At 40.3% G+C, this 25,349-nt stretch overlaps 1 protein-coding gene across 1 annotated transcript in view; it reads left to right on the top strand.

The window, feature by feature from the left end:
- cemip (cell migration inducing hyaluronidase 1) overlaps window positions 1–25,349 on the top strand; it is a 154,610-nt gene that overhangs the window by 60,503 nt on the left and 68,758 nt on the right. The window contains exons 2-5 of the mRNA XM_070827803.1: window positions 12,757–12,942; window positions 22,325–22,462; window positions 23,848–23,986; window positions 24,835–25,071. Coding sequence (XP_070683904.1) covers window positions 12,888–12,942; window positions 22,325–22,462; window positions 23,848–23,986; window positions 24,835–25,071 — 569 coding nt within the window. The 5' untranslated portion in view covers window positions 12,757–12,887. The remainder of the gene's footprint in view (window positions 1–12,756; window positions 12,943–22,324; window positions 22,463–23,847; window positions 23,987–24,834; window positions 25,072–25,349) is intronic.

Here is a 25,349-nt window from a genome sequence, read left to right on the forward strand (position 1 = left end):
GTCAACATTCATTCATTTATTATGTGTATGTCACACAATACATTTAATCATCTGACATGCAGATAGCTTTGCAGGAAATATTCCTCTAATACATTTAAAATACAGACCAGGTTAAATTTGTGACATATGGCCTTTTGTTTTCTTTTTGCCCGAGGCTAGACCTCATGTGTTTTGTGTTGTCTGTGTGTGCATGTGTGTACAGGCACCGCTACACACACGTGTATACATTGCAGAAAACAATATACCCACGTGTATGTAGCGGTGCCTGTCATGACATGAGGGGCAGTACCTGTATCTATGTGTGTGTGTGTGTGTGTGTGTGTGTGTGTGTGTGGGGGGGGGGGGGGGCATTCTTGTGTGACAGAGTGCATTCATCTGTGTCTCGCCACATGTTTTCATGCTCACACTAACCTTGTTAGGTGTACCTGGATCAGGTTGAGGACAGCCTGTTCAGTGTGTGACCAAATATTATTTTCCTGCAACCAAATCCAGACTGCTTTTCAGGAAATACACACAGACACACACATACACACAAATCCACAGACATACCTGCACCCCTCTTGCCTGTTAACATGTGTGTTGAGGCAGGTCTGTTATCAAAACTAGCTGACTGGCTGCTGAGTGAATCATATTATCCATTGTCACTGCAGGCCTCAGGATGTTGCTAATGAGATACATATTTTTAGCACTATGGGCTGAGTTGCTTTGCGCATGTGTGTGTGTGTGTGCTACAGGCTGGCCCAAGCTTTTTGGGGCCAGCTCTGTAACTTAAATAGTAACTTAAAACAAAATTGGTTGTATGAAGGTAAAATTAAAAAGTCTTAGATTATGAAACATTGAACAAAAGGCAAACGCAGATCAAATTTTGCTTCAAGCCCCAGAAACACTGACAACAAGATGGGTTGTGCTCAAATGAGAAATTCTTGGCATTCAACCCAAAGGGTGGCATGGGGTGACTGAATCTGGCTTTTGGCAGATGGACAGTCGGAGGGCACTATGTACAAACTGAAACTTTAAAATTAGTGGAACTGGATTTTGAAAAGTGATGAGGTCCTGTCCCCCTCTCCCTAGTGGAAATTCAGTTACTGCACTCTGTTGTGCTGTAGCTGGTTTTTCCACCTCCAAGATCATCATCATCGTCATCGTCAATCTGACTGATTGGCGTCTGGCCCGGTGCCACTGATTATAAAATAATATTGATGTAATGATGGGATAAAGGATTGAAAGTCTGCCCGGGGTGTTTTATTTTGAACCAACTTCCTGCCCGGCTCACCTGCTCGTGGCTTTGGTCAAAAATATATGAGGCAGATTGAAGTACCGTCTCTAGGACGCTGCTGAAACTCACTGTGGGCAATTGTGGTGGAATTTGAAGCATTAACTAAAGTGGCCGCGATCAGGTCCAGCAGTCACATCACAGCTGGGATGCGATGCAGATTCAGGTAGCCAACCCCATTTTTACTAATTGACTCTCTGTGAGCACTGCCAGCAGAGGTTAAGGACGTCGAGTCAAAGTTACATTTGTTGATAAAAATGGACTTTTTCTTTTTTAAATATTCAAATTGCTGTAAATGTTTTGCTGTCTGTTCGCTTTTTCAGCAATAAGTATCATTTTGGATGCTTCCATTTGACTGTTTATAAGCAGGTCCTTTGAGCCGTACCCAGTGACTTTGCTCCCGTTGTTCTGCTCGTGCCTTCCACACAAAAGGCTATAACTGATGACTTGTTGAGTGGCTCTATCTCAGCCAGCACAAAGCGATGCCATAATATGGCTTTAGCAAAGGCTGACTGCTGTCCAGAGAGCAACACAGCCGCAGAAGTCACTCCGGATGGAATCATTCCAGCGGATTCAAATTCATTAATTCTTCTGAATACTACACTGCCCAGTTCATTTCCTGTGTTTTTTCAAGACAGCAGACAAGATCTGAATTCATTTCCGCTATAGAAGTTTTTTCCTTTTCTGTTTTTAGATAATCTTTGCTGAGCTTGAATGTCAACCTTAACTGAATGGCAGGTGGATTATAATTGCTGACCCTTTGTACAAGCCTTTTGTAGAAGCACACGAACCAATAGCTTTCCGCTGCTGGCTGGGTGCCATTACATACAATCTACTATACTAATGTACCACTTAGGCACACTAATGGCCCTCCTTTTCCTACATATGTGTTAGCTATATGCCTGAGTTGATGGTTTTTGACATTCCACAAGTTTCAATCAGGTTTAAAATTGTTAGCTCCATTGAATTAGGACCAGTGTGAGCACCAGGGAGCTGTACATCAACCACTGATGTCGAATGAAATAAAGCTTAGTTCTATTAGAACTACACTACCAAATTTTGCTACAGTACCCAGTAGCACGCCAAAATCTATTTCTGTGGCTACGTAAAAAACTAAGTGTCAAAAACTCCATAGGGCACCTTAGTTCTTCACTTCACTCAAATTCATTCTGAAAACATGGAAGCGATTTTGAGAATGACGTCGTTACTCTGTTTGACGCGGACATACACATCAGGATACCGTTTGCACTAGTTTCCTTGCTTGTTCCGTGCTTGTTTTTGAGTCTATGTTCTACCCTCTCGCACTAAAGAATCGCTCGCTCCAGCTTCAAGTCTATTTAGATTTTTTTTTTTTTTTTTTTTAGATTCAACTTTATTGTCATTACACCTGTACAGTACAAGGCAATGAAATGCAGTTTGGCATCTAACCAGAAGTGCAATTTGTAGAAAAAGTGCAGAAATATATATAAGGTATGTACAGAATATACAGAATTACAGGTGCTATGTACAGAGTAGTGCTATGAACATGTGTGCTAGTAACTACGGTATAAATATAAATATAATATACGGATTAGACTGAGAGTGGAATGTACATATAATACAGGTGTATACAGATTGAGGTGATATACATATTACCTAGATTTAAATACTATATTTACAGAGGACAGTATGGTGATGTGTCGGGGCAGGGGGGTCAGTGGGGGGCAGAGTTCAGTAGGGAGACAGCTCTGGGGAAAAAGCTGTTCCTCAGTCTGGTGGTCCTGGTTCGGAGGCTCCTGAAGCGCCTGCCGGAGGGTAAGAGGACAAACAGTTTATGGGCAGGGTGGGAGGAGTCCTTGAGCATGCTGCGAGCTCGACGCAGACAGCGTTTCCTCTGGATGTCCTCAATGGCTGGAAGAGGAGTCCTTGTGATACGTTGGGCAGTTTTCACCACCCGCTGTAGCATCTTACGGTCTGCGGCAGAGCAGTTCCCATACCAGACAGTGACACAGCTGGTCAGGATGCTCTTGATCGCACAGCGGTAGAAGTTCACCAGTACGCTTGAGGACAGGTGGTGTCTCTTCAGTGTCCTCAGGAAGAAGAGGCCTTGGTGAGCCTTCTTGACCAGGTTGGAGGTGTTAGTGGACCAGGAGAGGTTCTCAGAGATGTGAGTCCCCAGGAACTTGAAGCTGGAGACACGTTCCACAGCCATCCCGTTGATGTGAATGGGGTTGTGCGTGTTTCCGCTCTCCCTCCTGAAGTCAATGATAAGCTCCATAGTCTTGCTGGTGTTAAGGAGCAGCTTATTGTCAGCACACCAAGCAGCCAGATGCTGTACCTCCTCCCTGTAGGCTGTCTCATCGTTGTTGCTGATGAGGCCGATCACCGTTGTGTCGTCCGCAAACTTGATGATGGAGTTGGATCCATGTACAGGTCTGCAGTCGTGGGTGAAGAGGGTGGTTTTCAAACACAGTGAAAAGTTGCTGTGTTATCTGAGCTAGTTTGTGCACAGCCACAGTGTAACACCGCCAAACACACAGAATACTTGAGTGCACTCTGTTGCAAGCGTTTTGCATCATTGCCTGCCTGAAGCTGAATTTTTTGAGCCCAATACCAATGTTTTGAAATAACGTTATGGTACATAAGAGTAATGACATTTGATAGTGTATATTTGTCTGTGCTCTCTGGCTGACAAATTGTAATGGAGACACTGTTTTTTCAAATTGTCTCAAACATGTTTTTGGCATTGCTGCACTCCAGTTGCTTATAAATGATTTACTGACAACTATGGTGACAATATGACAATATATTTGTGATAAGCTACAATTGGCCAATATACCCATCCAGGCAATGTGTCAGCTGGGCTCTATTTTGCACCCTGCTCAAGTATGGAAACTGGTGTCCACTCCATCAGAAACCAGTATGAAGCTCCAGGCAGGTTGGTAGTTTTCCCAGGTGGGAATCCAGGAGTGATTCTCTTTCACAGTTGGAATTTGATGAAACAATCAGCTAAATTCCTTCCACATTGCTCCTCCAAGGATCGGGCCTTTTGTTGTAATTGGCAGGACTTTAATGTAGGAAAGATAAAATTAGAACAAAAATACTTAATACACAAAAAATAATTGATTATGCTGCTCTTACAGGTGCATGTAAGCAATTAAACATACCATCTTAGTTGCAAATATAGCACTGCAAGATTTTTTTCTAGTATACTGTATACATCAAAAGTTTGCTAATGCTAATGCTTCTAAACAAAATGTTATTACTGCCGATGCCACAGGCTATACACTTTGGTGAAGCTCATTACTTCCCATTCTACATGCCCGAGATACATCCCATCTGCTGGGATACTTGACTTTCCCACTTGAAATGGAATGCAGTATAAGCTTATCAAAATCTTCAGCAGTGGTGTGTTATTCCTGAGGCTTTAATGGGATTGGCTTCCTGTAGACGAGACAGGGATCAAAACATTTATTCAGACATAAATGTACTTGGAAAAAGTAAGTGTGTGTGTGTGTGTGTGTGTGAAGTCAGCAGATTTTCTTCACCTCCATATGGCCGGTGTTTAGCTAGACCTCAAACAGGGCTGCTGTTAATGCAACTAGCAGAGCTCCACCCAACACTTTGTTCTTCCTCAGAGGTGTATTATTACGTACTATTCATGGACTTAATGCTTGTTTCTGCAAGAGATTAATTGTAAGTTTTTGGTACTGTGGAAGTCATAAAAACATCTTTTTTAGTGTCCTCCGCCCTCGCTGGCTAATGTATTTGTGTGTGGCTGTGTCACTGTATGTGTGCCAGGCAGTGTAGCTGAGCAGGGAAAATGGTCATTTCTCTCAGAAGTTCATTTTTAGGAAGTGTGTGTGAGTAAGTGTTGTCAGAGCAGTGCCAGCTTGTGTTTGAAATTTCACAGTCGCTTTGAGCTCATTAAGTGTCCAACAACCAGCAGGGCCGGGAAGCACATAAGCTACCGTATGGCTTCAGCTCTGTGTGTCGCCTCTCACACAACTCTGAATTTTCTGCACTATTGTTACACTGAAGAATTACAGTGTTTTGGAGTCGAGATGTCCTTTTTAGACATGCACGTGTGTTTGGTGGATGTAACCTCTCTGTCAGTAGCCTGAGGGCTGAGGGTGAAAGGCCGAGGGTACAAATGGGAGGTTATCTGTCCCTGACAACAGTATGACCCCCCCCTGCTGCGGATTGGAGCTGGCATGCCCAAGAGCAGTTAGAGTCCTCCACAGGAAAGCCATAATGTCAAACCATGATGAAAGGCTGGTATCCTCTGCCTTTCAGACTGCGGTCACGTCACGTTGTATAAATGTGTAATGCTGCATGTGAAAACAAGATTTCATCCATTATTTGGATCTTTAAAAATTGGATTTGGATCACTTTCCAAAAGGGATTTGGGTCATTTTCTAAAATCTCACAGTCCTCGCTGAAATACCAGAATAAATCCAAAAGAGTGAAACATCTTCTTCCTCCTCGTTTCGGCTGGCAAAGGAACAAAATGATGTATCTATTGTTAAAGAGTGTATTCTAATGGATAGACTGCCTTAACAGACTTGGCCAGAGATAATAGAGCTTTTATCCTGTTATCCTTTCTGAACTCCATTGTGGTATTTTTGCTTTGAAGGATTACTTGAATATTAAAACAATTTCAAGTAAGAAGTTGTTGAAACTTTATTTTGGTGGCAGGATAACTTTCTGGTAATACGTCAGGAAGGCTAAATGGAAAGCCAGAACAGAGAAATTAATCATACGCTTCAGCAGTGACATGGCTGTAGACATTTAAGACAGACACAACAAACACACAATGTATGTGTAACGTGGTTCAGACACGGACACAACCTTCTTCCTGGCTGTTTTACAGACTGTCAACTTGCCACCTGGCTGTTTCGCATCACGTTAACAGACCTACTGAGGAACCGTAAAGTGGCTGCATGGATTACTACCTGGCTGCAAGCGCTGTTCTATCACAGCTCAGGAAAAAAAACATTTGAACACTTAGAATTTAAGAAAGTCAAGACAGAACAAGCTTTTATTCATAATGCATGAATGCTTCACTTAAGTGGCTCCTGCCCTTGCTCACACAAGTATGAGAATGCAATTGATCGGCAGATGAAACACTTCATATTCCTTTTGAACACCAGTATGTGCAAACTCCTCAGTGTCATGTGCGAGTGGGCTGGACTATACGTCTCTGTGAATCATCAAACATCTCCTCTCCACCATAAATTGAATCACATGACAGTAAAACAAATACACAGCATTCACCTTATGAGAAGGTCAGGTATAAGCAATTCACATGGTGTGGTCAGGGAGGGGTTTTGCTCATGGGTATTACAAAATAACCGTAGCTGGCGTCCTTCCCCATGGAGCTTGGAATGGAACCTGTTAGTGTTGAAGTTAAATGCATCTGTTCACCCACCACCAAGCCACGCAGCCTCACTTTGTTCCACCGTGCTCCAATGTGCAACTTTTGCTGTTTCTCGTCAGGAACCCTTTATGTAATCCTCTCCTGGTGGGGGAACATAGCTCTCTCATCCAGGGAACATCAATGGCTATGTTTAAATGCACACCAGTAATCCAGTCATAATGCGATTAAGGCAGTAACGCAAATAAGATGGAGCCCATGGAAACACCATACTTTGATTAATACAGATCTGCTCATAGCTGGGTAAGCAAAACCATAATAACACATGTAGAGCTTCTTTTGGTTGGATGAAAAATAATCCAACTAAACTTTTTCATTGCATTTGCAGGAAAAAACAAATTAATCTAACTGCTTGATGATTCATGCCAAAGATGTTTTTCGCTGATAGAATGCTTTAGTCCTGTCTTCCGTTGTTTTGTTCTATGGGCTACAGGCTTCTCATTCAGTACTAATGGCAAATTTCCAGAGTAGCACATCTATCTTTTTGGAATACATTGTAAATGCTCAACTATGTTCGGGAAACTGCTGCGCTGAAAGTAGCAGATGTGACTGAGATTGATTACTGGAAGAATACTGTTACGTAATGAGGAAGGGGCATCTTTGGTCGTTAACAGGACTTGGGTATGTAGTTTGGAACTAGGAATATAAATATTAGTAGTAGACAACCTGTCCATTTATCCATTTTCTGCCAAATAGCCAATGTGTTCTTCTCAGCCTCACCCTCCAGTATTGCCAAAATGTCCAAGGTCCTCACCCTCTTTAACGGAACATTCCAGTATATTTCAACCTTGTGTAACTACCATAAATTAAGCTATTGTGTCTCTCTGGGTCATATTAGTGTAACCACCTCCACTGTACAGAACAAAATGACCTAACTGACGCACCACCTGCAAGAGCCATTATAACAAACCTTCATATAAAAAGTCTTTACGTGTTGTACTCGCTTTTTTCTTACCGGATGCAGGCCTGACCATTTAGTCCAGCGTGTGTCTGCAGTTTGGTGATGTGGCTCAGAGCCGCAAAGTCACATGTTGCAGTTACACAGCTTCAATCACTATGATCTTGGACACATCTAGAGTTTCATGGTCTGGCATCAGCAGGTCCCACTCTTAACAGCCAAAGTTTCCCTCCTCACTCGCCTGTGGAGAGCAGTGACCACAGCAACAACACGAACTTTGTCTTTCCCCTTCAATTTGATTCATTGCTCATCAATTCGTCGCTTATGTATAGTTAAAATAAATACAGGTGTCCATCAAAAAGAAATGACTCACAGTCGTCCTCAAAATAGTCAGTGGGAAAATCAGCCATTGCACTTTCCTTGTAAGACAGAATAACTGCAGTGAAAGTCAGCCTCATGCATATAAACACATGCACCTGGATGAATGTAACAGCCAGTAAGATGACCAAGAAAAAGATTTATAATCAGTTAGCCATAATGGCCAGTCAAAGGGACCACTTTCTGTGCATTCTCTGTCTCTGTCTTTTGTGTGTCCAGTTGTAGTTTCCATGCATCCAGATGGCAGCGAGTATTTCTAAAAAATACTTATGCATTGGATGATTCTGCACCTCACAATTTAAATCCTATTCCAATGCAGTATGAAAAAAAACAAGGCTGCAGAAGTCTGGGTGGTCGATGAGCATGTAGCACATCTCTTTTTTATGCCAGGGGGAGAGTTTGCATCAATTACATTCACCATCACCACGGTACAGCACAGATATTATAGGAGGCTAAACCTTTAAAAACCTAATACATAATAATACCTTACAGAATTATCCAATACTAACATTGTTGTCTGGCAATAGGGGTGAAATTAGAATAATGGTGCACATTTTTCTACGGCACAAAATGTGACAGGCGTAGCTGTGTGAAGAATGACAACTTGTAAAATGACTATGATCGGCATCTTGCCTCATATAGGCTTGCCTCATAAAAATTTGAACACAGGTAGGTTCTTCAGATGATGTTTCAGATGCTGTTAAATTGAATCCTTCTTAGGGGGTTTATTGATGTATGATGATGTCCATCCATCCATTATCTATACCTCTTATCCTTAAAGGTCGCGGGGGGGGGCTGGAGTCAAACATAGCTGAGAGGCGGGTACACCCTGGACTGGTCATTAGTCAATCACAGGGCCGACACATAAAGACAGGCAACCATTCACACTCACATTCACACCTATGGGCAATTTAGAATGAACCTAACCTGCATGCTTTTTGGACTGTGGGAGGAAAAGTACTTTCTGAGCTCAAAGCTCATTGTTAAAATATCTTTTACATTTGTCTTGGTAATAAATAAATATACAGTACATATGCACAGTGTATTGATGGATATGACCTAAACCTTTGTTTTGTGTTCAGAAGTGCAATGTGTTCGTCTGAGGATGAATTGCTGACTGTGAGCTAGAAACACATGTACTGAATCAGTTTTCACTGCCAAGTCAGGAGCCTTTTGGCCCTGAGAAAGAAACATGTGAGCTTTCTCATGAGACAATCGCATTCATAATGCATCAATGGGAATAAAAGCATGGTTACTTTGAACAGCCCTGTAAACAGTCTTCTTCCACACAACCAGATGTGTAGGTCACCTCAGTTCCTCCAGGAATTTCTAGAACCTAGATCTCACAGTCACAGAGATGAATGCATGTCTATGTGAATGTCTATCATTCACTGCAGTGCAGATTTAAAGGCTTCATAAACTCCTACTTTTCACAAGTAGCTGCTTCTTTAGCATAGATCCATGAACCCAATCAAAACCAGCGTCTTTATTGCAAGAACATCTACAGCAGATCTTACAACTTACATGTTTGATGTGATATCTGAACTTTTTTTTATCCTTTCAGGTTCGACATTGAAGATGATGCTGTTTTGCTGCCATATGGTGCGGATCACAAGTTTTTAACTACTTGCTTCATTCATTCATCGGAGAACTGAAGAAATTAAGGGATTCTTGTTGTTTGTTTGTTTTTTTTAGATTTTTTAAATACCAGCCAAATTTTTAATGGAATAAACAATTATCCATGAAAATGCTCTGATGTCTCTTATTTGATTTTCATATTGAACGCTGTATACTAATTTGTTATCTTTCAATAATTGAACATCCAACACAAGATATACTGTACTGTAGGTGCCTTGACAAGGAACAGTTAAAGGGAAACTAGAAATTTATTGAAACTTTGGTGAAATAATAAAAAATAAAAATAAAATGACAGATTATTAAAGATTATTTACTCACACTGTCCATTGCAAACACCCATTACAGTTTACAGATGTTGAATGTTCCAATGTGGGATTGTAATAACATTTCTTTTCAATCTGACTTCCGAATAAGATGGTAAAAATAATCAGAACGAGCGTGGCTGCCCGACTGCTTGTGTTTCTCACTCCACTAGACCTCATTTCAATGCGTTCCAAGATCTCAACAATTACTTTGCTGTTTTATCATAACTCATAATAGATCCAATGGTCAATGAAAAGAATACCAGGTTGTAAGAAAACATAATTTCACTTTGATACTTCATCAAATTGACATGTAACAAGAAATATTTCATTTCCTATCTGAAAACACTCCTCATGCTAACATCCCATAGTGTAACTAAAGGGCAACGTTCACTACATTTTCTATGTAGGAAAGTGGAGCAGATTGAGCACAGTAATTATAGAATGCCTCCACTTATATTTTCTAATCTCAGGCATCCTCATCTCCTCCACTTTATCTGATCTGATTCTGTCTCGAGGACTGTTTGAAAGAGATGTTATATGTGTCTGATTTAGTATAGAATTGTTTATAGTCTGCTGTGTGCATTTGGTAATAAGCAGTGCAATACCTATAATGAAAGCAACAATCTTTTAATGAGTGTGATGTTTTCTGATGAATGGGATTATTGTGAAATAACACTGCTTCTGGTTTTCCTGGCTGCTTTAAACCTCTGAACCACCAGAATTTCCCTGCAAACACAAGATTCAAAACCAGATTAAATAAACAGTGATTTCCACGAGATAATTTTGCTGCATAAGTCATTGAATTTACAGTAACTACAACCACCTGAAGCACAAATTTGCTAAAGCAGGCACTCTGTCAGCAAGACGAAAATGGAATCATTCATTTTCTTTTGTTGCTGCTCCAGCTCAGGGATTAATCTGCTGCTAGATAATCATATGATTCCAATATGCAGAGGGGATTACCTGGGAGAAATGTTTACCAATGATTACTATACAACTGTGACCTGTGAGTGTGCACACACGCATATACACACAGCGGGATAGACTGCAGAGCATATGCACGCACTTGCATTCGCAAATAGCATCTGGACAGAGATGAAGTGTGTTGGCAATAATTATAGAGGGACAAGCAGCATTAGCAGCATAGAGTCTATTTAACAAACTGAATGAAATATAATGCTGTGTCTGCCTCATTAAGTCAGCACTAGTGTGAACAGTGTATCTTCATGTAGTAAATAGGCCAGCGTACTACAGCCGACTGCACAAAGAAGCTCCCTCTTACTCCATCAGTTGTCAAACAGCAAGCTAATTACATGATAAAATAAATGATGATTAATTATTATAGTGTTCCTTTATGCCCACAGCCTCTCACTGAGCTCTGCACATTGCAGCATGAGTTAATTAAGTCTAATCAAAGCCACCATCAGAATGCTGCACAGTTTAGAAGGATTCAGCCAGTTTTCTGCAGGTCATACAGTCGGAGGAGAATCTTCACAAGGCAGAACTACCTTTTGATTGATTAATCTGCAGTAAACATTGCAAAGTCATTTGATGTGTAATTAAAAATGCAATATGTCAGTTTTTACGTAGCTGTGGTCAGGAAGAGCCTCCAGTCATTGCTGCCAACTTGGCAGCTTTGCAGCAAGACTTTCCACACTCGCAAGTATTCACAGAGCAGGACAGGGTTAATGCCACAACAACAATATGACTGTGATGTATTTGGTGATGCAATTGTAGATGCAGTTTCTTAAGATCACAATATTTTCTATGCACAGCGTAACTCCTTCTCCAGTACTCCTGGCAACTTGCAGTGGATCTGTTTGAGCAGCCTCGGAAAAGCTTCAAGCTTATCAGAGGCTCCTGCTTGACTGCAGGGCTGTAGTCAAAACCACTAAGGCAAGAAAAAGTGAAGACAGGCCACAAAATAATTTAGTGTCCACTCAACATTCTTCATGCTGTCATCACAGTGACACTCAACCGTGATATGAACTCACTCAAAACTGTTGTTGGGATTCAAAAATTGGACAGGAACAGAATATAAATCTGTTTAAAAGTTGCATTATTTGCTAACATTGTGATTTTAACTCTTTGCAAATGTGGATTACAATTACAGTACAATATAATTATATTAGAAACAACATATTTAAATTGAATATGAAAGTGTCTTTTCAGACAGCAGTGCGTATAAATACATGTCTGAAATGAGGATGATCTGTTGACAAAGACACACTATGGACAATAAACATTACCTGTACCGGTTGTAGAGTTCTGGAAACTCTAAAAACTCAGATTAGCTTTTTACCCATCATAGATTGCTGTTGAGGTATATGCTCACCAAAAGTTAAAGGCCACTGACAAACAAGGTCAGAGTTGAAAATAACTTTGTGCAGAGCGATGATGTGTAAAATCAGAGCAGGACTCATTGCCAAAGGGAACACTGCTGTAAAATTTGGCATCTGCACTGTGTCCATAGAAAAACGGCTCATAATGCTGAAAGTGTCACTGCTTTTGATCTTATGAATACAACTAAAGGCCTATTATCAAAGTGACAGCAGTGAAAGTTGGGTTTTATCTCTTCTTTACTATGCTATGCTATGTATCTTTAGCAGACCTTGTTGCAATGGTTAGTTCTGCGTCTCCCTGCCACAATAGAAGAATAGAACCATAATCTCATAGAGGATGCAGCTAGAATCAAGAAATAAAGCTGGTATACTGAAAGAGATCGTGTGAAATGGCTGCTCAGAAATGTGACAGACCTCCTGCCGTGCTTGTGCACCAGGGAGTCCTTTAGAATCACCTATTTGTACATGTCTTGCTGAGTCTTCTGCATTTCAATGTGATGTTCTAGGTGCCTTTGGTGACCTCCTGCTGTGAGCTTGGCACTCCCGCTCTGAAGTCCCCCGCTGAAGCCCACTGGGAGGTCTGGAGCAACCTTTAAAGGCCTCAGGTGTGAAGTTGGTCAGTGGCGGGCTGAAAGAGATGAAGACATGCACCATGTTTCTAGCAGCTCTGCTGCTCCCCAGCATCCAAGCTGGTGAGTTAAGGACATGTTGAGTTTTTTATTGACTTTTTCTCTTTGCTGATCTTTATTTTCTCTGTGAGGTGAAGACACTTAACACGTCATGAAATACAAACAGTTAATACGGTCGATCAGTCAGTAAAAAGGTTCCACCACCCTATAAATCACTGTAATATAAAACTGAGCACTGATTACTGTAGTGCAGAGAGTGCAGAGAGCAAAAAAGAGAAGAAAATGCATAAAATGAGAAAGGAAGCAAGAGAAAAATGCTGAAAAATATCCATGTTTCAGGATGTTGACCTTCAAATTAAGTGAAAAGGATGCATTTAAACAAAACAAGAATGAAAGTTCAACTTTTTTAGTGAGCATGCAGGTAACAGATATAATTGGGGGCATTCTGAGCCACTGAATCATGCATGTGGGAGTCACTGACAATGAAAACCATATTTTCAAATATATGCATTTTGCTTTTTTTCTCTGCTTTGCCTGCTCTTTACACATAACACAAAGTGGTTTATTCTTTGCAGCAAGTCAAAAGGGATTCATGTCTCTGAGCATACTCAGTGACATCCACCTATCACAACAGTGTGAACTTTTTAATGTGTTTTTAAAGCCCAACTGAAATCACAGAATCTAATCCTTATTGGAGAAAAAAAAAAAAGTATTTTTAATTGTATTTATAATACAGTATCTGTTTAATGGGAGCATGCTGCTTTGGTTCAGTGGACACAAACACAACAACCTGATCATGAAATCCACAACCTTTCGACACCAAGTGTTGTAGTGTGTAGCACATAAGGTGTTAAAATGATGTGCCAGCCCCACAGAAACCATTTACCAACTTTCCAAACAAGCTATATTAGGCTTTGAATACACAGACAATATGTCGTAACCTCCATTCATTGTTGGGCTCACTCTTAAGAGAATTTATCGATAAGCATAAAAGACAAAATTATGCCGGCGTTAGTGTGTAGTCTGTTATGGAGTGTGCCTCAGTCAATGTGACCATTAAGATAAGCACTCGCCAACTACTGCTACTCTCTACTTCTTTCTGCTCTCCAGTCAGCTGTCTGTTGCCTTTCTCACTTTATCCTCGCAATCCTCGCTTCTTTGTGTTTGATTCATCACTGTGTGTTATGTCAGTCAAGAATCTGTAACGAAATGTAGCCAAACATAGCGCCTGTAGCATCTGCTCTGTGTGTAAACAGCAGCAGCCGTCATGAACTATGATGGATTGTCCCTGAAACAGCCTGAATGCAGCACAAGGTGATGTTGATGCCAAAGCCTTGTAGCCTTTAGATTGACTGAGATTACTTTGAAGTGCAGCACATAAGGTATGTTAAAGTGTATGATATTCTGTTCGTAGCATATGTGGAATGCAAATAACTACTTATTAAAGGGTTAGTTCGCCCAGGTTAAAGAATGGAGCGGAACTTGACCGTCTGACCTTAGAAAGAGAAGTTTGATGAAACAAAATTAACCGTGAGGTTCACTTTCTAGACTTTACAGTGCTTTTCATATCGTATAGTCTCATCAGATACTGATGAGACTGTGAGATGCAGTTTAAAAGCTGCAGAAAAATCTGGTGGATATAAACACCACAACTAATGCTGCTGTCTGCATTGTGCTTGATTTGCTTTGCAATTTTATTAAACGAAAGTTTAATGATCCCTGTCATGCGGAAATTGAGCCGTTAAAAAGCAAACAGCAACAGAGCACATCAAAGAAGAACGAGAAAAGCTATGAGGATAGAAGGAAATATGTTATTATGTGCTATGTCTTAGTAAAAAAAGTACCAGTGCTTTGATTTGGTGTCACATAATCCTTGAAATTATGTTTGTATACTACTAACAAATACATTTTAATTAATTTAATTTAATTTAATTTTTTATTCGTTTAATTTTAATTAAACAGAACAAATAACAAAATCTAGAAACAGTTAACAGTGCATTCCGTTTGTTTTCCTACAATATTTGTTCATGGCAACTAGAGCTTGATTGACATTCATATGTTTATGGTTAACATTTAAAAAAAAAATCAGTGGTGTGAATCATAGACGTAGGATCCATTTACTTTTTTAACTTTTCACAAAAGCCATAGTCTCCCTAACCTGAACAGTGTCTTTATTGCCTAAACCTAACTACATGCAAGACTCAGAATGTTTGGTGTCTTCTGTGCACCACAAGAATATGTTACCTCCTTTAAGGGGAAAGATTTCTTGGAACCAGGTTTGCTTCTGCATTCTTTTCTATAGGTCTGAGTGTTCTCTGTGCCTGTGCAACACCATGAACAGTGTCATGCTAGCTAATATGATCTCAGTATGTTGTTAGCCACACAGCAGTGCTGCTGAACACACTTTGACAAACTTCTCTGTGAATAAGCAAACAGTCGCCATCCTTCCTGCTAAAACACAGAGCACTGTATTGTATAAGAAAGTGCACACATTATGTGTGAAAATATGTGTACTAGCTACAAAAATATTCTTGAAAAACTTGAAAATGTAATGTGCACCCTTCAAAATAAAAGCATCTGCCTGTTGTATACTCACAGGTTTAAGATTTTACAGGGATTTACCTTGCCCTACTCATAATTCAGTGCAGCAGAAGCAGACAGCATATACTTCTTCTATAAAATGTATTAGACAAAACCGTTTAGTTTACCATGTAGTATATCATGTAATGTCATATATTGAGGCAGAGAGAAGGACAAATGAAACTTTCTACCTAAAATGATCAGTGATCAGTATAATCAGTGTTGGACCGTTGGCACAGGGTAACGGTGTGCACAGTGTTACCTGCAGCGTCAAAGGAATGCCACGATCAGCTTATGGATTTACTGTTGAAATGGTGTTGAAAGATACTAATCCCTGCATCAAATTCATTTCACAGGATGATAGAGGGAGCTTCAGCACAGAGTGAAAGAGAGAGAGAGAGAGCTGGAGTTTGTCTCCACTGAACTAAACAGCATCACTGGGTCATTTAGGGATTCTCAATTCTAAAACCAAGGCTTTGGGTCAAACAATAAACTCCACTCACACAAACGCACACACACAGTGAAATATCTGCACGTATGACATATGCATATGAATATACTTTCAGAGGAACCACAAACACACTGCAGCCTTGTGTTTGTCGGTGCACCATGTGGGGAATAGAATTCCTCTCCTGACTGTCGTGCAAACAGGCATCTATCCAAGTAAGGCCATAACTGATTCTGGCCCTGCTCAGTGTGTGTGTGTGTGTGTTTGTGTGTGTGTGCATGCTTGTGTGTGTGTTTGTGAAATAGCATTAAAGGCATTAGTGCGATATACTTAAACACATATCTCTAATTCTCACCCACTGGCTCTTTTTATTGCAGCTTTATTGTGACTGCAAACAGAGGCTTTCCGAGCCGTAAACAAATCTGTTTAATCACAACCACAAGAGCATCTCAATCTGAGGCAGATTGGCTTTTTATTGGAGATTTAGTGGTGGGGCTGCATCTCAATGAGAAGCTCAAGACGCAGAGGAATGCAGTGCCATCATGCTGAAAGACCAAAAGTGGAAGCAATAATATAGGATGTTTTCGCATGAATGAGTGGGCATTTTGTTCTTCTCTGGCCAACTGATAGAAAACAACAGTGACATTTAGCTCTTCAGATGAATTGGATTACATGCTCCATTATTAGTTTAGTGAATTGTCCCAGCTTTTTTGTAAATTATTCACGTTCGGCAAACTAAATACAAGCTTGTTTTTGTTAGTTCCTGAACATCTGACATTTTAAGTTCCATAGTTTTGATCTGACAGCAACGCCAAAGATCTTTTATCTCTTTCCAAAGTAAAGGCAACTGCCGCACAAGAATTGATGTGTTTAATATTTCACTTTTGATTGCACTTAACAGAAACTAGGAAGCTGCTTGACAAGCAGGAAGAAGAAAGGGCTGCGCTTTGTCAGTTTAGGTGATTATAATGACTTCAGTTCCTGCCGTGACGCAGCCGAGAGACACGTTAGGCAACAGGTGGGATATGATCAAGGTGGCAGTCAGGTTTATGGGCTGCAGGATGTTTAGGAGTAATGCAGAGGGAGGAATCAAGCCAAGCCAAAATTCAAGGGGATCACCACAATCATCAGGATTCATACATTAATGTACAAGGTTTAATGGCAACGCATCCTAGAGTTTTTGAGATATTTCACTCATAAATATCTGGCAAAACGTCCTGGCAATCCATTCAGTAGCTGATGAGATATTTCAGTCTGCACCAAAGCGGTGGACCAACTGTGAGACGTTACCATCTGTAGAGCCGCGCAGCTAGTGTGGCTATAAACACCACAGCTAAAGCTACTGCTTGCATGGTGTTTGATTTGCTTTGCAATCTTAGTAAATGAAAGTTTAATGATCCCTGTCATGTGGAAATTGAGCCGGTAAAAAGCAGACAGCAATAGAACACATCAACGAGGAATGAGAGAAGCAAATGAGGGTGATTTACAGTAAATATAGAGAAAATCTTTATAGTCAGACACATTAAGTGGGATTTATGTTAATGAAAATGTGCAATGTGTGAAAAATATAAGCGCTGAGCAGGTTTCAGCTCATTAGCAATTAACAAATCAGATTTGTTTCCTTCAGACAATGTATGGCTTCACTTCATTTCCTCATCGTTTCGCTCAAACCTCACCTCAGTGTTCTTGCAAAAACAAGTTTCATGTGACCAAAAATGCAGCAGCGGGATGCTCCCAGTTTTAGTCCTCTCAGTGCTGTCAGCACACTTTGAATAAATCACTTTCGCTCTAAATACATTACATGTTTAATGTGTATTCATTAGTTCATTCATTTTTATCCATCACTCTTGTCAGACATGTGCTGGTGTTCATTCACAGACGCGTACCAAAGCGAGCAGATGTAGGGGGGCTGTTGTAGAACTGTTGTAGGGATGAAGGGCTTTTATTCAGTTTATTATTATAACATTTATGAATGCTCGAAAGATCCAATTTATGAATGAAAAAGTTCTTCACATGTATTCAAGCAAGAAGAGACGATCAGAAACAATGATGTACAGTACATCTACCCCACTGCAAAAATATAAGTATATTCAATTTATCTATTTTAGAAATGTTATTCTTAATTACTTTTATTTATTGGTCAAGTCCTTAAAATATGTGGTAGTGATCAATCAGCAAAATGAACACTAATATTGTATGATGTATAGCTCGATGAAATAATAAGTAATAGGCTGAAATGGAAACAAAAAGTAAAAAAGTCCTGCTGCTGTGAGGTACATCAGAGAAATGCATAAACGATGAGTACAGACAATGAAGAAGAATGGCAAGTAATTGTAAATCAATGTAAACTTTACTCTCATTGTTTGCATCCCTAAGGCATGAAAAACAAAAGAAGTGCTGCTTTCCACTTTTCTTAACACCGGTTAAGCCTTCTATCATTTTTCGGCTCCACTTGTGGGAAGTGTACCAGACAAACAATGTAATGCCACGGTGGGCTGCTTGTTGTTGAGTTGTGCCACCAGATGGTTGCATCAGGAGCTTAACTTGGATCACCAGTGTTTTTGGCCACGTCCATCATGAGCAATGTAAGTGGTATCTTAAGACAGCATGCATCATTGCTGTGTTACAGTCAGTTATTATTCTGTCCTCGCTTGTAATTAGAGTTCTGAAGAAACCAGGTGACATGCTTTGAAGTCTTTATTTGTCCTGTTCCATGTTTTTTTTTTTTCTTTTTTTGTACAATTCTCCCTGACTCACCTCTGTTGGTGGTTTTCCTATGAAGGTCAGACTCAGTTCATTGTGTTGCTGGATTAATAGGAAAGAATTTCAAGCAAACCAAAGGAGCAGGTTCAGCAGTTTTTTTTTCTCTCTCACAGCTGTCAAACACTCCAGTAACTAGCAGCCACAGATCTCCAAGGACTGACTTCAGACGCTCACTCAGAACTGTGTGTTTGAACAGCTGCTGATGTGGAATTTTTTTTTTTTCTGTTATGCTGCATGTAGGGTTTTGCCTATGCTTTCCATTTTTTGTCTGCATCTTCCAGTGCTTGGAGGAGGTGGAAATATAGATATGAGTCAGTCCACTCATGTCCAAATTCAGGTTAATTTATTGAAATAAAAGCAGCACAGGCTTAACGGTGGAAAAACAAGACGTGGCAAGCCTTTAGACACCTTGAATTAACTTGAAGAAACATGAATCCATTGTAACATTAAAGTAACACGTAACAGGAATCCCTCTAGACAATACACTGTTTTCACACAAGCAAATCAGCTTTGAGTATGATGTTTTCCTATGAATAGCTGCTTTGTTAGATGTGCCACTGTGCTGCTATGTCTGTGCTACTGGAGTTACCTTGGATATATAGTCAGCATAACTGTAGTGCAGACGGCTCCAGGGGATGAATGACCGGACTGAATGGAGTGGATTTTTGTCAAAGATAACACTTTAGATGATGATATGGCTGCATTGGTGTAAAAACTCAGATAGCAGAATAACATGGGATGTTTTAAAGTTAGTTCTGATTAATGTATTTCTTTTGTATATGGTACATAAAAACTGTAATTCTGCGTCCTTATTCTGTTTTTGGATTATTAATTTGCAAAAATATAACAAAAAATAACTTTTACAGGCATTTTCTCCCTGTTTTCTCACTTACAGTTTCCATTTTGTTATCACTGTGCTGTAGACGATGTTGTTTTTAATTTAAAGATTTGTAAGCAGTGCACTAAGAATTTAAAATAAATGTTAAAATAAAAAGCTAAACCCACAGAGCAGCAGCAGGAGCTCTGACTGGCCAGACTCGTGCCAATATGTGACAGGCGACCAATCAGTGCTCCTAAAAGAAATTCCTCTTTTAGATCTAAAAACAGATTATAAAAACCAAATGCATAATTTCCTACATTGTGAAATGTATCATTTTATTGCAAATTGCACACTCCAGCCTCTATACATGTTGGGCTGACATAGCCCTGGTAAACAGGTGTACACTCCTTCGCTTAGTGGTTGATTAATGTGGACGAACACTAATGCCAATTTCAGATGTGGAAACTCTGCTGGAGCACATCACAGCCACAATGTTTTCACTAATTCCAACTTCAAAAAGCTATTTCTGTTGTAAATTGTGTTTGTCCATAGTCATTTGCCAATGTGACTGTGCTACACAGACAATATAGTTTGACAAAATGATATCAACCCAAGGTTTTCCTTCTATTCTTTTGTTTTTGCTGTTTTTACCATTGCTTTCAGCAGATGAAATTTACTCAGTTTTAATGGAGAAGGCCAAGTTGTCGTCACGTGATCATAGGTGGTCATGGCATGGTGAGAATCGTGACCCAACTCAAGAACACGACCGTTGGGATTATTCCTGTGGCAGGACTGTCATATCATCGAGTCATTCTACAAGTCACAAGCAGTCAGCACAAACCACTATCAGACAGCTCTGTAAAATCTCTGCTTCTACACCCTTAAGACATAACTGACCTTCTAATAACCGACCCTTAGGTCACATGACGACGCCTGAGCTATTGTATCCCTGTAGCATAAAGGTTAAGAAAAAGCTAGTATGTGTACTTCAAGTTAACACTATTTCCAAGGTCAGGAATGCACCTTGGTGCCCAGTACGCTCAATAGTATGTAACTTGGGCACAAGCTTGTGTAACAAGCCTCAACATGCAAAGACGGATGGCTTATTAATACAAATGAGAAGGATAGGGAATAGTTCCTAAAGTCATAGCAGGACTGCAGACAAACACCCCCAGAGATATTCTCAGTCCTCAAGAGCCTAACAGCCGTCACTCACAGACAACAGCAACCAGCTGATTGCACGTCACCACCTCTCAATCTGTGTTAGCCCTCTGGGAAATCTACTTGACAATTCAGGTCCCTGGCCAGTCAATGCCATTGACAGATCCATTAGGTGGCAGGGAGATGAGGTAACCACCACACACACCAGAGAGCAATAGATTGAAACTCTATTGGGGAGACAGTTGTACAACGTGCCTCTGTGCTATCCTGACAATAACAGACACAAACTTAATGGGTTTATCAGTCACCCTTACTCTGGAGAGGGCAATCCAATAACTTTGTGTGCTATTTTATCCCAATTTAGATAATTTGGGAGCTCAGAAAGTTACAGAGTAGACAAGTAATGAAACAAATAGGATCAGCAGACAGCCCTAACCCTGCTGATCTTATCAGTCTTTAGTGTTCAATTGATTACTGGAGATTTTACAGGAGATACAGGAGTATTGTAACTGTGAAGTATTGAAAAGTTCACATTGCCCGCACCTCCTCATGATTTCAAGCGTTTGCCACAGTGCCTTTCAACTACCTCAAGAAAACTTGTACCAACCTGTTGCTTTCGATAAAAGGTGACAGGTTGGTCTGTGAATATTGTATATAAATATGGATTTGTGGGTGTGTCCTGGTAGCAGAGGACACAGTCAGTACCTGTCTGCACCTTAAAAACACCTCCTTCTTCAGTTCAATGGCCTCCTTCATTGAAAGTATTGACCAGTGGGTTCCCAGGTTGCCGTCATAAGTGACACCAATGATCACAACTCCAACCTCCACAGAGGTTTGGAACATGGCCCACTCAGAATCCCCAACCTCCACCTCACACAGAAGTGACTCTCTCAAATTCCAACACAATAGACTTTTATATGACCCAGAAAGTAGTTGGTTTAAGGTTTGCTTGCAATTATAACATGATCACCTCATGTGTGTCAGATTAAGGAAACTGGATGGATTATTTAAGGTTAGTTGCACTGGTGGAATCCTTTACTTAACTAAAAGTATCAGTACCACAATTTAAAAGATAAAATAATTAAATATCTTAATCAACACACAACAGTTGATAAATATTATCAGCATAATGTGTTAAAAGTAACTAAATTAAAAGCATTTGTTCAACAGAAAAGCAGATTCTACACACCACGACAGGCATATTAATATATATATATATGTACTGATGCATTCATACATAAATAGTATTTTACCATTGTAGCTGGTTGAGGTGGATCCACTCTTGCTTTAACTTCTTTATATTCTCCTAAGTATTTAAGTCACCTCTACATTTTGAAAGCGAAGTTTAGAGGAGAAATGTCTCTTAGGAGACACAGACATCTGAAACGTCACAAGGTTTCCCAGCTAGACACAATTTTTTAATGACAGACCAACAATGTTTATTTAGAATCTTAATCTCAAAAGTAACCAGTAACTATAAAAAATATTTGTTGGCATCAAAATTAATTCACATAACTCTGTGAAATGTAGAGTTCAGGTATAAAGTAGCATAAAATGGAAATACTCAAGTTAAGTAATAGTACTTAAGTGCTAAAGTTTTGTTACTTTCGACCCCTGCAGATTTGTATGCATTTCTACAAGTTAAATCTTTGTGTATTTTCTGTCTCTGACAGTGTGTCCGGACAAGGAGCCAGGACTGCAGCCATGGATGCCGGGACACAGTGAAGACCACCGTGTTACAATCGGTTACGGCAGGAAGGTTCTCCTCACAACCTCAGCGACGGTCCACTCCATCGAGATTCTCAATGGTGGTAAGCTAGACAAATCCATCCAGTGTTCAACTTTAAATAAAGTCACAAAAAGAAATGGTAGAGTTGTTTTTATCTTCTGTAATGTGACGTGTTTCTGAGTGAAACATAAGATACGGTATAGTTAAAAAGGAAATTTAAATCAAATCCTTTATATTTGATTGGTTGTGTAAAAGTGGGTGTGGCTTAACAAATACAGGTTGTTATAGAATTATGGAGATATGATAGAGAGATGCAGTGCAATAGAGAACCTACCTGTATGGTTAGATCAGGACAAGGAGAATGAGGGAGAAATAAATAAATTAGACCACAAACACATTCGTTTGGAAGCAATCACTGTAATGTGTGGGGTAAGAAAGCTGTCCGAAGTCACACTTGACTGGATACCCTTATGTATGTGTATAAGTTATGCATAAAGTTGTGTTGATGTTAAACAAGTTCAAGCATGTTCGAGTCATCAGACATTCTGGACCATGTATTCAGCGTATAGGATACCTAGAGATAGGTGAACAATCAATATAGGGACACAGGATTAGAACTTTAGAAATCTTTTCTTTTAATTCAAAGTGTCTCAACAGAGAATTCAGTAAATGCAAAGCCCTGAAATTATGCTCACATCAGCTAATTGTCAGCTGTTTTATTTACGCTTGGTATCATTGGCCCACTGATGCACCATCTGTTTGGCTACCAGGTTATTAGTGACATCCAGTCCTCACTTCACACAATTACTCCGCTGATATCTTTATGCCAACGTGACTTGCTGCTGCAACACTGTCAACCACACCAACCTCCTCCTCATATAACTGAAGGTTTTACTTAATGGATCCCTATTCCATTAATTCAGCTAGCAATTAAGTATTTCTAAGGGGTTTAAGGCAAAGTAATGGCTAACATGAGTGGATTGTAGCTGTCCCAGCAGAACCCCCACTGCTGCTCAGACTCACTGATAGCTCCCTCAAAGAGGGAGGCACACAGGTGGTTGGCCAGCTACGTCTTGTGTGTGTGTGTGTGTGTACCATGTATTACTCATGTTGTTGGAACATAAATCTGTTTATACAGTCACACTGTGGGGTTGGGATAAGGTTAGGGTTATGGTAAGATTGGGGTACGGTGTTTGTTTAGGCAAGCACTGGTTATGGTTAGTATTCGTGTAAATCTCCAGGAAATGAATGGTAGTCCATGTCATGTTCTCCAAAGTGATGGAAACACGACTGTGTGTGTGTGTGTGTGTGTGTGTGTGTTAGTACGTGTGGACAGCCTGAGCCCAGGGCCATAAATGGTAGGAAGACAGGAGGTGTCTGAGGGCAGTGGGGCATGAAAGACCTGCCAGGAGGCTTCATCACTCCCCCAACCCACCCCCCCCCTCTCTCGCTCTCTCTCCCCTGTAGGAAAGCTGGTGATCGCTGACACAAACCGGCCTATTCTGCTCCGAACAAAACACATTCTGATCGGGAACAAAGGGGAGCTGCACATCGGAAGCCCCGACTGTCCTTATAAAGGCAATCTCACCATCTCCCTTTTTGGAAGGTACAAAGTTTAACATAAAGACACTGTGATACCATGTTGTCGAGGGCAGCAGTGCATTTCCACATCAGCACAATAATAGGTTATGGTCAATTTAACAACTCGAAACAACCAATAAAAATGTTACTTGGTATTCTGAACCTGTAATGGCCTATCATTAAAATTCTGATCTGTCTCATCAATGCAGTCTTTCTTTGACATGATGTAGTATAGTTTGACTGATTACATATAAAATGGGTTAATATATAACTGGATGTCCATCGGTCAACAAGCCTGGCATTTCTTCTTTCCTGATGGTAATAAATCTCATGGAGGGAGCAAAACCAACGATGCACTGATCGTGAAGACAAGTATTGTCTTAGCTCCGATCAAGGGCCATCACACTGAGCTGGAAGAATGTCGACAATAACAGCTCAATATCTTCCTAGCGACTTATTAAAAAAGCAAAGTCAGGGAGGCGCAAAGCAATAAAAACAATATACTCTGCCCATGACAAATGTCTTCCATTAAAGTTAAATATTAACTTGTGTATGTTGAATGAGTTCACCAGAAATACTTTAACATTTTAACATTTAACATTTTGCACTCCCTCTTCATATACTCTAAAGATTTGCTACTACCGTTTGTCATCCTGTGACAAATGTTATGAGCTGTTCGCTGCTTGAAACTATGGCGATCTGCTGAGTTTTCTTCTAGATCAACAAATATCCAACCAAGAAAACTTTGGTTCATGTTCCTATCAGGTTTATTTCAATGAACGTGAATACTGACGCATGCTTCCTTGCCTGAAATGTCCCTTGTAGAGACTTTCAATGAAATGTAATTCATAATTCATGTCACGCTGTTCTCAGATTGGATGACAGCGATCAGGAACACAGCTACTTTGGGAGGAAGTACATCGGCGTGGGGACAGGAGGGACACTGGAGATCCATGGAGACAAGAAGCTGTCATGGACGTTCCTCAACAAGACCCTGCACCCTGGAGAGAGCAACCAAAACAACTACCTGTTCCAGAGAAGCTGGGGCAACAGAGGCATCATTATCCACGTCATCGACCCCAAGACCGGAGAGGTGCTGCACGATGACAGGTAAGGTTACCCTCGAAGCAGAGGCTGCGTCTCTTCTGCTGAACAATCATGAGACCCTTAATTAGAGGAGAAATGATATGGTGGCTGACATCACATGAACTGTGTAACCACACGGTCATAATGACGGAGACAAATATGCCTCTAATGGCTCCGGCACTGTTTCATGTAGGGATATTAAATTTAGAAATCAATGCCATCCTTCATATCCTTTCATGAGTAATTATCCATTACATTTTTATTCCAAATGCAGGTCAGATAAACTGATATACGGCTGTTAT

The sequence above is a fragment of the Pempheris klunzingeri genome, chromosome 1 (genome assembly GCF_042242105.1).
Source record: "Pempheris klunzingeri isolate RE-2024b chromosome 1, fPemKlu1.hap1, whole genome shotgun sequence".
NCBI classification, from domain to species: domain Eukaryota; kingdom Metazoa; phylum Chordata; class Actinopteri; order Acropomatiformes; family Pempheridae; genus Pempheris; species Pempheris klunzingeri.